General features: G+C 49.3%; 1 protein-coding gene across 2 annotated transcripts in view; it reads left to right on the top strand.

The window, feature by feature from the left end:
- The window catches only part of LOC144479574 (dedicator of cytokinesis protein 8-like), a 234765-nt gene that overhangs the window by 135503 nt on the left and 85033 nt on the right, over positions 1–14229 (top strand). For both annotated transcript variants that reach the window (XM_078198454.1, XM_078198453.1), the window contains exons 21-25: positions 253–390; positions 2142–2308; positions 3186–3281; positions 9948–10079; positions 12709–12822. In XM_078198454.1, the coding sequence (XP_078054580.1) occupies positions 253–390; positions 2142–2308; positions 3186–3281; positions 9948–10079; positions 12709–12822 (647 nt within the window). The remainder of the gene's footprint in view (positions 1–252; positions 391–2141; positions 2309–3185; positions 3282–9947; positions 10080–12708; positions 12823–14229) is intronic.

The raw sequence follows: 14229 nt of genomic DNA, 5'->3' as shown, positions 1-14229 counted from the left end.
CCAGAGGCCCAGGCCCATGTTCTGGGGATCTGGGGTCAAATCCCACCATGGCAGGTGGTGGAAATTCAATTCATAAATCTGGAATTTAAAATTTAGTCTCTGTAATGGTGACCGTGATGCTATCATTGACTGTTGTAAAAACCTCCCTGATTGGACATCGTTTTCAGCTTAGCTGATGCTTTATTACTGGAACGATAATGCCAGCATTAGTAATTATCCACACTGCTGTATTTCTGTTTCTTTTCCTCACAGCTCCTGTCTGCAAGGAAATTTTTGAAGTGCTGATAGTAATTGTGGACCGGCTGCATAGTAGTGAGGAGGTGAAGAAAGACTTGCTGGGCCGAAGCCATTATCTAGCTTCGTATGTTTACTATGTGTTCAGTATGCCAGGTAATGGTACAGTTATCAGCAAACTCTTCCTTTAAATAGGCAATGGGCAGAATGCCTTCCGGAATAAATAAATATTTGTTAACGGCGTGGTGAGTTCAAGTGAATGAGTTTTGCCGAATGATTACGGCCCTGGAATAACGGAGCTAACACACTTCCTGAGGTCACTCAGATTATTTAATATCTTCAAAATGTTTAACAATTCAAATGAAGCATTTTTATAGTGAACTAACTAAATCGGAGAGGCTCTCTGTGTATGATTGAAGGGAAACATAGAAGATAGGAGCAGGAGGAGGCCATTTGGCCCTTCGAGCTGCTCCGCCATTCATTACGATCATGGCTGAACGTCCAACTCAATAGCCTAATCCTGCTTTCTCCCCAAAACCTTTGATCCCATTCGCCCCAAGTGCTACATCCAGCCGCCTCTTGAATTCATTCAATGTTTTGGCATCAACTTCTTCCTCTGGTAATTAATTATTTTGCGGGAAGTGTGTCCTATCATCTCTCCTCCACATTTTAACCGTGCTCTGTTCTTTCGGTAACCCGTGACCCCACCCATCAGTCCCAGGTTGGCACAAGGAACATTGGAACAGGAGTGGACCATTCAGCCCCTTAAGCTGCTTCTGTCATTCAGTTAGATCATGGTTGATGTTGTTAATTCCAATTAACCACCACAGGTTCTGTACCAATATCCTTGCTGAACATAAATCGATCCATCTCAGTTTTGAAGTTTTCAACTGGCCTAAACTCAGCAACATTCCAGGAGAGTGGAGGGAGGATGGTGAAGGGAGTTCCAGAACTCCACTACTCATTGGAGAAGTGTTTTCTGACACATTAAAGTGGCAAATACCTTCACTGATGCTTCTACGCTGGCACAGTGCTGCCAGTCCGGATAGGTATCATGCTTTTCTTTTGGTTACTTAAATTGGTCAAGGAATTAAGATGTGAAGCTGAATTACTGGTGGCACAGTGGTTAGCACTACTGCCGCACAGAACCAGGAACCTGGGTTCAATTCCTGTCTTGGGTGACTTGTGGAGTTTGCACGTTCTCCCAGTGTCTGCGTGGGTTTCCTCCGGTTGCCCCGGTTTCTTCCCACACTGCAAAGATGTGCAGGTTATGTTGATTGGCCATGCTAAATTGCTCCTTAGTGTCAGGGAGATTAAAGTTTTATTAGTGTCACAAGTAGACTTACATTCAAACTGCAATGAAGTTATTGTGAAAATCCCCTAGTCGCCACACTCCGGCGCCTGTTCGGGTACACTGAGGGAGAATTTAGCATGGCCAATCCACCTAACCAGCACGTCTTTCAGACTGTGGGAGGAAACCGGAGCACCCGGAGGAAACCCACACAGACACGAGGAGAAAGTGCAAACTCCGCACAGTCACCCAAATCGGGAATTGAACCCGGGTCCCTGGTGCTATGAGACAGTAATGCTAACCACTGTGCCACCGTGCTGCCCTACCCACTGTGCCACCCTAACCACTGTGCCACACTTGTCATTAACACAGTGAATATATGGGGTTAAGAGGATAGGGTGTGGCTGGAAAATTCTTGTCGGTGCAGACTCGATGGGCTGTATGGCCTCCTGCACTGTAGGGATTCTATGGTTCTATGAAATGTCGACCTCGCAGGAAGTGACAAGGTGACCGCTTTGAAAGTAATGCCAGCTATTGGCTTTGCAGCCATTACTCACTGAGCACAGCCTCACTCCAGTCTGTGATGGTGCACTGTCTTCCTATCATTTGTTTTTAGTTCTCCAGGAGTCCAGAGTCACAGAGTCTGAGAAATACGCCACTCTCAAGCCGGAGGCTGCCGCTGTGTTACGTAGGATACGACTGCGCAGCATCAGTGACCCTGCGATCCAGCCTTTAAAATCCACAGAGTTGAAAGTCCGAGGAGGGAGTCCGAAACAGTCAAAGGTCTGGCCAAAGCTCTCACATTTAGCAGATTGATTTTATAAGGATCTAAATATTAAACACAGCTTTCGCTTTTAAATGGCATGTTTATTCTTTGTTGAAATTTAGTTGGATTAAGCCCTTTGGGTAGCCTCAGAGACTGAGATCCCTATAAAGACATACCACCCTTTATTTTGTACAGCACCTTCTAATTTATTAAAACATCACCAAGGCATTGTTACAGCGCTACGCTGCAATCCAGGAATAGATTTTGTTTCTTTGGTGGCCCTGGAGAGATTGGTGAATTTCTGCCAGTTTTGACTAGCTCGGAATGGGTTTCTGTAGCTGGCATCCCTCTCTCTCACATACACGCACACATGCACACATATGCACACATGCACACACACGCACACATACACAGACACGCACACACACACGCACACTCACACATACGTACATGCACACACGCACACATACGCATACATACAGACACACACATGCACATACACACACATACATGCACACACACACAGATGCGCACACACACACATACATACATACACACACACACACAGACTCGCACACGTACACACGGATGCACATACATATACATACAGACATGCACATACATGCACACACACATGCACACACGGGCACACACACATACACACACACACATGTACACACACAGATGCACACACACACACACATACATACATATACACGCACATACATACACACACACACAGATGCTCACACATACGCACATATACACACACATACACACACACATACATGCACACACACTCGCACATACACGCACACACACATGTTCTCTGTCTCTTTCTCACTTCCAATTTCATTTTTCTTTCATTATTTTCAATGATTGACTTGTCTGCAGCTATTCCATGAAGAATTGGCCTACTGCATTGTGTTCACCAGTGGACAAATGAGAGATAAGATTTACAGGCATCTATGGTTCTTCTTTCAACTCTTGGTGAGTCATTACTATATAACATAATAATGTTAACATAACGTATAATCTCCAAATTTGTAGATGATACAAAGTTGGGTGGGAGGGTGAGCTGTGAGGAGGATGCAGAGATGCTTCAGTGCGATTTGGACAGGCTGAGTGAGTGGGCAAATGCATGGCAGATGCAGTATAATGTGGATAAATGCAAGGTTATCCACTTCGATAACAATAATAAGAAGGCAGATTATTATTTGAATGGGCGAGTTGGTTGAGTCGGGGTGGTGAGGATCATTGGGTCAGGTAGAGGTGGAGGGGAGTTGGATTGGGGTTGTGAGGGAGTCGGGCGGAGTCAGAGTGGGGGTGGGGGTATGAGTCGGGGTGGGGTGTGGTAGTCAGGCCGGGTCGGGTCAGAGTGGGGGGGATGGGAAGTTGAGTTGGGGTGGCGCGTGGTAGTTGGGTTGGGTCCCGTCAGGGTAGGGAGTAGGTATTGCCCGTCAGAAGTTGTAACTTACCGAGCGATTCCTATGGAGGTTCAAGAGTCAGGATTTCCACTGGGCCTTGGTCAGACTGTACCTGGGCCTTGGTCAGGTTGCTCCTGGGCCTTGGTCAGTCTGTACCCGAGCCTTGGTCAGACCGTACCTGGGCTTTGGTCAGACTGTTCCTGGGCTTTGGTCAGACTGTTCCTGAACCTTGGTCAGACTGTACCTGGACCTTGGTCAGACTGTTCCTGAACCTTGGTCAGACTGTTCCTCAACCTTGATCAGACTATACCTGGGCCTTGGTCAGACTGTACCTGGGCCTTGGTCAGACTGTACCTGGGCCTTGGTCAGGTTGCTCCTGGGCCTTGGTCAGTCTGTACCCGAGCCTTGGTCAGACCGTACCTGGGCTTTGGTCAGACTGTTCCTGGGCTTTGGTCAGACTGTTCCTGAACCTTGGTCAGACTGTACCTGGACCTTGGTCAGACTGTTCCTGAACCTTGGTCAGACTGTTCCTCAACCTTGATCAGACTATACCTGGGCCTTGGTCAGACTGTACCTGGGCCTTGGTCAGACTGTACCTGGGCCTTGGTCAGACTGTACCTGGGCCTTGGTCAGACTGTACCTGGGCCTTGGTCAGACTGTACCTGGGCCCTGGTCCGACTGTACTCAGACCCTGGTCCGACTGTACTTGGGCCCTGGTCTGACTGTACTTGGGCCCTGGTCCGACTGTACCTGGGCCTTGGTCCGACTGTACCTGGGCCTTGGTCCGACTGTACCCGGGCCTTAGTCCGACTGTACCTGGGCCTTGGTCAGACTGTACCTGGGCCTTGGTCAGACTGTACCTGGGCCTTGGTCAGACTGTACCTGAGCCTTAGTCAGACTGTTCCTGAACCTTGGTCAGTCTGTACCCAGGTTTTGGTCAGACTGTACCTGGGCCTTGGTCAAACTGTTCCTGAACCTTGATCAGACTGTACCAGGGCCTTGGTCACACTGTTCCAGAACCTTGGTCAGACTGTACCTGGGCTTTGGTCAGACTGTACCTGTGCCTTGGTCAGACTGTACCTGTGCCTTGGTCAGACTGTACCTGAATCTTGGTCAGACTGTTTCTGAGCCTTGGTCAGACTGTTCCTGAACCTTGGTCAGACTGTTCCTGGGCCTTGGTCAGACTGTTCCTGGGACTTGGTCAGACTGTTACTGGGCCCTGGTCAGACTGTTTCTGGGCCTTGATCAGACTGTACTGAGCCTTGGTCAAACTGTTCCTGAACCTTGGTCAGACTGCTCCTGAACCTTGGTCAGACTGTACTTGGGCTTTGGTCAGACTGTACCTGCGCCTTGGTCAGACTGTACCTGAACCTTGGTCAGACTGTACTTGGGCTTTGGTCAGACTGTACCTGCGCCTTGGTCAGACTGTACCTGAACCTTGGTCAGACTGTACCTGAACCTTGGTCAGACTATACATGGGCCTTGGTCAGACTGTTTCTGGGCCTTGGTCAGACTGTTTCTGAGCCTTGGTCAGACTGTTCCTGGGCCTTGGTCAGACTGTTTCTGGGCCTTGGTCAGACTGTTTCTGAGCCTTGGTCAGACTGTTTCTGAGCCTTGGTCAGACTGTTCCTGGGCCTTGGTCAGACTGTACCTGGGCCTTGGTCAGACTGTTTCTGGGCCTTGGTCAGATTGTTACTGAGCCTTGGTCAAACTGTATCTGAACCTTGGTCAGACTTTCTGAGCCTTGGTCAGACTGTGTCTGGGCCTTGGTCAGACTGTACCTGGGCCTTGGTCAGACTGTTTCTGGGCCTTGGTCAGACTGTACCTGGAGCACTACATATAGACTTAGAAACCAGAAATTCAGAATTTAATGGCATCGCCTCAGTAGCATTTTTAAATTCTGTTTCCTGTCTGGCCAGATTGACAGTATGGCCAGCTGCCAGGTGGTAAGGAGAGTGGGTAGAACAATGCAGTTAGGGAGTGCTAGGAATGGAGCTTAATAATGGATAGAGTTTGGGAAGTGGGCTTGTTGAGTGGCGGAGAAGAGGGAGGGAAGGAGAGAGCAGGGGGGGAGGGAGGAATTGCAGAGAGGGAGAGAGTGCAGGGACAGAGGGAGAGAAGTAGTACAGGCAAGGAGGGAGAGATCCTTCAGTTGCCCGAATTTCCAAGTCCTGGCAAACCCTGCCTACAGTAATTAAATTCAAATGGTTCCCAAACTCTGGGGAACAGGCTCTCATTTTGGACTTGCATCTACATTAAAGTTTGTTTATTAGTGTCACAAGTAGGCTTACATTAACACTGCAATGAAGTTAGTGTGAGAATCCCCTGGTTGCCACACTCCGGCACCTGTTTGGGTACACTGAGGGAGAATTTAGCACGGCCAATCCACCTAATCAGCACGTCTTTGGACTGTGGGAGGAAACCGGAGCACCCGGAAGAAACCCACACGCAGACACGGGGAAAACATGCAGACTCCGCACAGACAGTGACCCGAACCGGGAATCGAATCCGGGTCCGTGACGCTGTGCTGCCTGATATATTATAAGTTATATAAACTCATTATAAGTTACTCTGAAGACCACCACAGTTAAAATGGAAACTAGCTGGTTGATTTTGGGTTAAGAATGCGTAATGAAAATTGGAATGCTTTCCCCTAAACGATATGCATTCCTGCGTGAATTGAATTTGGTACGTTGTTACTGTGAGCTGATAATGATATCTGAGTGACACAGGCAGAAATGAGAGACCATTTTGTCCTTAATTCTGGATTCCGAACGTTGTCAATGTGGAGAGAGTCGTGCTCTCGGCAGGAGACCCGCACCGTGAATTCAAACAGCGTTTGCCAAATTCGGAAAATGAATTCTCAAACAAGTTATTGACATCAGTTTGCCTCAGCATTGCCATGGAAACCAGACGCTCTCATCTGATTGTAGGCTGCAGTTTATTAACATCTGGCACCACAGAAGCTGTCTCCTGAGGGAAGCAGCAGCAATTTCCCAGTCGTAACAGATGTGTGACAGATGTTCACTTCAGAGAAACATACAGAGGATGTCCTTCAGGATCTGTGAGAAAAGAGAATAATGGGCTATATTTTACTAAAGAATGGCACAGTGTTGTTTCCGTGGAGAAAACCAATGGGGACGATCTTACCTTCTCGTCCCGCCGGTCGATGGGCGGGGGGAGCTGGTAAGATTGCGTGTGAGGCGAAAAGTCAGGTTCGGGCCCGATTTCGCGCCTGTCACCATCTTACCTGGCCCGGACATCCGGCGGGATCAGCCCTTTTTGGGCGCTGGCTGATTTCAATGTTTAAATCTACTTTAAATAGTATTTAAATATGTTTACTGAGCCCGGGACGCTACCGTACGGGCTCACTTGCCTTAGCGGCCTCACTGGTGAAGGTCCTCATCGGAAAGATCACGTATGGTCCCCATCAACGGGGACTTCCTGTGGTGGCCTCGCTGGTAGAACCAGAGGCCATTGAGACTCCCCAGGGGATCGGAGGTAGGGAGACAGTGCCTCATGGGCAATGGCAGCCTGTCACCCTGGTAGTATCCACTGGGCACCCTGGCACTGCCATCTTGGCACACTGGCAGTGCCCACCGGGCACCAGGAAGTGTGAAGGGGGCAGGACCTGAGGGGAGAGGCCGTTATGGAGGCAGGACCTAAGGGGTGGTGAGGGGAAGCTGTGAAGCTGTGCACTTCACAATGGCGATCAACCAGGCCGGGCTGTTGTTGTTGGGTGGGGGGGGGGGGGGGGGGGGGGGGGTGGGGGGGTGCATGGCGGTCAACCGGGTTTTGCCGGGCAGGGGAGATGGCAATCGACGACTGGAATAGGAGGTTTGGGGGTTGATCAGCTGGGGAGGCCAATGATCAGGGAGGGAGGGACAGTACCTCTTGGGCAGTGCCAGCCTGGCACCCTGGTAGTGTCCACTGGGCACTCTGGCACTGACAGATCTGGCACCCTGGCAGAGAGAGATCTGCACATGCGCAATTCCACCCTCTGGTGTAAGCAGCTGGCTTTCTGGTGGGCTTAAGCTTCCCTGTTAGCGGGGAACAGATTGTGCACTATTCTTTCCACAGAGCGGTGTAAGATTGCCTTTTTAAACTCGCCCAAAAAATGGATCTGAAGCTCTCCCGTTTAAATGCTTGTTTGGCATTTAGAATGATTTTGGTAAGATCGCCCCCCCCCCAGTTCCTTTCTCTCCAGTGAAACTGGTGGGTTTTCTCTCCAGATTTAAGACACTGCCAAAAAAAATCAAGAGTGTGTTTCATGTCGTTATACAGGGGTCGGGGCTGAAACACACCAGCAAAACCCAGCTGCTCAGAGATCGAGGTGCCATGTTTAAGGTGGCGCCCCTATCAAAACCTGAGCAAACCTCCCCCTAGCCCATCACGGGGGTCTCAGGGGCTCCTCTCCCCAGTCAGAGTTGGCACTTCTCTATCTCCCCCGTCCCACTGACCATCAGCCCCTTCTCACCATCACCCCCCCCCCTCCGCCCCCGCCACCGATCATTGACCCCTTCTCCCCCCACCGCCACAGTCTGAGCCGGCACCCACCTCCACCACCGCCCCACCCAAATGGTCATTGCAGAGTCCTGCTCCTCCATCTGTTCCTGGCCACCATCACATCGAAATGAATCCCGCCCCTTCCACGAAGCTCCCACTGGGGCACGTACCTTGGCAGAGATTGACAGCGCAAGGTTGGCAGTGCCAACTTGTGCCAAGCAGCAATGTCAGGGGTCTTTGCCAGGCCACTGCCTAGCCATGTTCCTTTCCCCCAGGGGCTGTACTGACCTTTATGACCCCAGGGAGACCCCCACGACAGATACATGTCAAGGTGACGCTGTTGGATTGGTGCTGGTGTGATGCCACGCCAGTGCCTATGGAATATCTGGTTGTTGGGTGGGGGGGGAATCTCGGAGAGAGTGCTCACTAATGACATGTTAATATATTAACATGAACTTTCTCTGGTCACGTGGCCTGTTTCACGCCACTCCGCCGAGGATGGGCCAGGAAGATCGGAACTCAGAAACCCGTCAGTGCAAATCGCACTTTCCGTATTTTGAGCATGCAGTGCCGCTCTGACAGACAGAGATTCTGGGCTCAAAGTCACCCCCATTGATGTGAAATGAATCGCAGGTAGTTAGAATGCAGGTACAGCGAATAATTGGAAAGGCAAATGAAATGTTGGCATTTGTAATTGTACTGGATAGCAGTGAGACCGCACCGAGAGTACTGTGTGCAGTTTGGTTTCCTTATTTAAGAAGGGATATTCTTGAATTGAGAACAGTTCAGAGAAGGTTCACGAGACTGATTCCTGGGATGAGGGATTTGTTTTATAAGGAAAGGTTGAGCAGTTTGGGTTGATACTCATTGGAGTTTAGCAGAATGAGAAATGATCTCATTGAAACATTAAGATTCTGAGGGGGCTTGATGCTGGATGTACCCCTTCTGTCTGAGACATACTCCTTAAGGGGGGAAGCTCGGATAGGGGGGCACAGTTTAAAAATTCAGGGGTCTGCCATTTTAAGATGGAGAGGTGGGGGAATTTCTTCTCTGAGGGATGTTAGTCTTTAGAATTCTCTTTCTCAGAGAGCAGCGGAGGCTTGGTTGACATGGGAGTCAAGGGTTATGGGGAGGAGGGGTGGGATATGGTGTACAGGCAGGAGAGTGGAGTTAAGGCTTCAATTAGATCAATCATCATCTTATTGAATGTCAGAGCAGACTTGATGGGCCGAATGGCCTATCAAGGGGCAGCACGGTGGCATAGTGGTTAGCACTGCTGCCTCACAGCGCCAGGGACCCGGGTTCAATTCTGGCCTCGGGTCACTGTTTGTGTGGAGTTCGCACATTCTCCCCGTGTCTGCATGGGTTTCCTCCGGGTGCTCCGGTTTCCCTCCACAGTCCGAAAGACGTGCTGGTTGGGTGAATTGGCTGTGCCAAGTTCTCCCTCAGTGTACCCGAACAGGCGCCGGAGTGTGGCGACTAGGGGATTTTCACAGTAACTTCATTGCAGTGTTAATGTAAGCCTACCTGTGACACCTGCTCCCATTTCTTAAGATCTTATATTCTAGGTGAAGATTTTTAATCAGACAGTGGCCAGCACTCACATGCCTTTTCTTTCTGGGCTAAAGGCCTTGCGTATATTTGAACATTTTGTGGGTTTTATTTCAGACTTACTGCGTTGCCAATGGTAACTCGGTCTCTCTCCCTTTCTATTTCCTTTCAGATTAAAAGTATGAGCCAGTACCTCTCTGACATGGACCTCTGGAACTCTCCCCCCAAACGCCGGTTCTCGGAAGGTTTCTCGGGCATCGTCTACACGGTGGTCAATATTGGGACAGAGTTTGTGAAACATCAGGTGGGTGGGTTTGCCACTGCATTGAGGTCGGGTGGACAGGAACCAGCTTTCTGATACCTTGCCCTTTTCAATGGGGCACAAACTGGCAAGCAATGCAACATTTCACCTCAATGAGGAAGCAGACACTTCATATTCCCCTGTCCCTGTCTCCTCCAGCACCACCCTCACCCCCGCCATACACCTGACAATCTACAGTGTTACCTGACTGAATTCGGGAAGTGATTCCACACGGATCATCTCTTCCAGTCCTGAGTTTTTAGAGGTCGATTGATGCGAGTGTTTTTAAAATTACGTACGGTGGCACAGTGGTTGGCACTGCTGCCCCACAGCGCCAGGGACCCAGGTTCAGTTCCAGACCATGCTAAATTGCCCCTTAGTGTCAGGGGGATTAACAGGGTAAATGCATGGGGTTATGGGGATAGGACCTGGGTGGGATTGTTGTTGGTGCAGACTCAGTGGGCTGAATGGCCTCCTTCTGGACTGTAGAGATTCTATGATTCTTTGTCGCCAAAGCCAGCATTTGTTGCCCTTCCCTAAATGCCCTTGATCTTGGGTATTGGCTTGCTAGGTCATTTCAGAGGGCAGTTAAGAGTCCACCACATTGCTGTGGGTCTTTTTATTCATTTTGGGGAAGTGAGCGTCACTGGCTGGACCAGCACTTATTGCCCATCCCTAACTGCCCTCCATTTCAGAGGCAGTTAAGAGTCAACCACATTGCTATGGGTCTGGAGGCCAGACCAGGAAGCATGACAGATTTCCTTCCCTAAAGGACATTGGTGAACCAGATGAGTTTTTATGACAATGGACGATAGTTTCAAGGTCATCGTTGCTCTTTTAATTCCAGATTCATTTTTATTGAATTCAAATTTCACTATCTATCGTGGTGGGATTGAACCCGGATCCCTAGATCTTGCCCTGGGTCTCTGGATTACTCGTTCAGTGACAATACCATTACACCACTACACTTATGGGTGGCATGGTGGCACAGTGGTTAGCACTGCTGCCACACAGCGCCAGGGACCCAGGTTCAATTCCGGCCTCTGGTCACTGTCTGTGTGGAGTTTGCACGTTCTCCCCGTGTCTGCGTGGGTTTCCTCCAGGTGCTCCGGTTTCCTCCCACAGTCCAAAGATGTGCGGGTTAGGTTGATTGGCCACGTTAAAATTGCCTCTTAGTATCAAGGGGACTAGCAGGTTAATGCGTGGAGTTACAGGGATAGGGCCTGGTGGGATTGTTGTCGGTGCATGCTTGATGGGCTGAATGGCCTCCTTCTGCATTGTAGGGATTCTATGATTCTTCAATGATCACTACCTCTCCTTTAATTAGTTGGACTTGCATGTAGGCCAGACCGGATAAGGGCAGCAGATTTCCTTCCTTAAGGGGCAGTAGTGAATCAGATTAAAGTGATTCCATTGTCAACAGTACAGAGACTTACTTTCAATTCATGATTCTTTTCATTAATTATTTTAGATTCCATTAGCCGCGCGGTGGGATTTGAACCCGTCTCCTGAGCCTCTGGATTACTAGTCCAATGACGTTACCAATACGCCACCAGCTTCTCCTGTGTTGCAACAGTTTGAAAATAGCATTCCTTCAGAATTAGGAAGCTTCAGGAGTATTAAAAACACTTGTACTTACTCAAACGGGAGGTGTGGTACCTTACAGGTGCTGGTGACAATGGATGAGGAACACAACCTGCACTTCCCTCACTTAGTGCAGATGATTCCTATCCTAAGAACACTGGGTGCCTTACTCAGCAACACACAGTTTGATATCAAGTTTTGAGACATTGACCAAAGGGAAGAAAGATCTAAATGTGGAATGGTTGGCTGTTGTTCACTTTTAGCATATTTGTTTTAATTCATTTGAGGGGCATGGGCTTCGCTGGCTGGGCCAGCATTTATTGCCCATCCCTAGTTGCCCAAGGACATTTGAGAGTCAACCACATTGCTGTGGCTCTGGAGTCACCTGTAGGCCAGACCAGGTAAGGACAGCAGATTTCCTTCCCTAAAGGACATTAGTGAACCAGATGGGTTTTTCCCACAATCGACAATGGATTCATGACCATCAGTAGATTCTTAATTCCAGATATTTTTTATTGAATTCAAATTCCACCACCTGCTGTGGTGGGGTTTGAACCCAGGTCCCCAGAATGATAGCTGAGTTTCTGGATCAATAGTCTAGTGATAATACCACTGCCATGCCTCCCCACGATTATTGATCAGTTTGGAAGGTTGACAAACCGGTGCTGATGTCAAATGAGCATTTCACAGAGGTTTAGCTGTTTTTTTGATTGTTTCGCCTGTGATGCTGTAAATCTGTGTGTGATGTGATTGCTCTGACCCCACTGCTCCCCTCCAGTTGTGCCTAAGCCCAGCTTGTTGGTGATGGCTGGCAGTTTGCAGTTACTGGATGTTAGGATTGTGATTTATCTATTGGAGATTGAGGTATAAACTGCATTCTCCACAGGACAGTGTCCCAGTGGAAAGGAAGACAGTGTTTGCTATGAAATGATTAATGCTGCAGTCGGGTGTGTGAGGGAATGAGGTGATTTATCACCATCTTCGAGAAGGTTACCGCTCATCAGGATGCGTGTTTAATGATACCCGCTGTGACCTTGTATTTCCTCAGGATGCTGAGATCACAGAAGTGACTAACCTGAGCCTGGGCTTCTTCCTGAACGACCTGCTGTCCCTCATGGACCGAGGCTTTGTCCTTCGTCTGATTTGTCACCACCACAAAGAGGTAAGAGGTCTAGTTGGACCAAGGAGTGGCACAGGCTTGGAGGGCCGAAGGGCCTGTTTCCTGTGCTGTACTGTTCTTTGTAACAATGCAGAGCCGAGTTCTTTCATTTAACACACCCCCCCCCCCCCCCCCCCCCGAAAGGAGACTTTGACTGTGAGGGGCGGCACAGTGGTTAGCACTGCTGCCTCCTAGCTCCAGGGAACCGGGTTCGATTCCAGCCTCATGTCTGCGGAGTCTGCACGTTCTCCTCGTGTCTGCGTGGGTTTCTTCCGAGTGCTCCAGTTTCCTCCTGCACATCTTGGCACTGTATGTGGATTGGCCGTGCTAAATTGTCCCTCGGTGTCCCAAGATGTGTAGGGGAATCAATGGGGTAAATACGTGGGGCTCCAGGGATAGGGCCTGGTGGGACGCGTTGTTTGAGAGTTGGTGCAGACTCGATGGGCCGAATGGCCTCCTTCTGCACTGTAGGGATTCTATAATTCTCTGAAAATAGTGAGCAGCAAATCAGTGATGTATTGCTGATGTTTGCTGAACCTCTGAAATGCTCCTTTGAATTGGGTACCAATGTAAGCTTCCTGTTTCCAGTCACAAATGTTAATCGATATAAATGATCAGAACTACACAACCTCAAACCCAACCAGACCATATTTCAGCGTGCAGTCAGTCCTCAGAGTGTCACACTTAGTCTGTCACATGCTCACTTACCAATCAAACCAGCAGCCGACACAGTGAAGCAAGTAATCAGAGTTCCCAGTATTTGAGAGTAGTTTAGGTCCAGCTACCCCTTGGCGTTAATACTAATTCACAAGTTTTGTGACCTCAAATCGGGTTTAAACACTCCAGCTCAAGAGAATGGGATTAGAGTGAAAGGTAGATTGTCTAAACTATATCTGGGTGAACTGGAAGGAACGCTAGCTTTTTCTAATTCATTCGTGGGACATGGGCGTCGCTGGCTGGCCAGCATTTGTTGCCCATCCCTAGTTGCCCTTGAGAAGGTGGTGGTGAGCTGCCTTCTTGAACCGCTGCAGTCCATGTGCTGTGGGTTGACCCACAATGCCGTTAGGGAGGGAATTCCAGGATTTTGACCCAGTGACTGAAGGAACAGCGATATATTTCCAAGTCAGGGTGGTGAGCGGCTTGGAGGGGAACTTGCAGGTGGTGGTGTTCCTATTTATCTGCTGCCCTTGTCCTTCTAGATGGAAGTGGTCATGGGTTTGGAAGGTGCTGTCTAAGGAACTTTGGTGAATTGCTGCAGTGCATCTTGTGGATAGTACACACTGGTGCTACTGAGCATCGATGGTGGAGGGATTGAGTGTTTGTAGATGTGGTGCCAATCAACGGGCCACTTTGTCTTGGATGGTGTCAAGCTGCTTGAGTGTTGTTGGAGCTGCACCGATCCAGACAAGT

The sequence above is a fragment of the Mustelus asterias genome, chromosome 26, assembly GCF_964213995.1.
Source record: "Mustelus asterias chromosome 26, sMusAst1.hap1.1, whole genome shotgun sequence".
Lineage (NCBI taxonomy): Eukaryota > Metazoa > Chordata > Chondrichthyes > Carcharhiniformes > Triakidae > Mustelus > Mustelus asterias.
The sequence above is the reverse complement of the archived record's forward strand: the minus strand, read 5'-3'. Positions and strand labels throughout refer to the sequence as shown.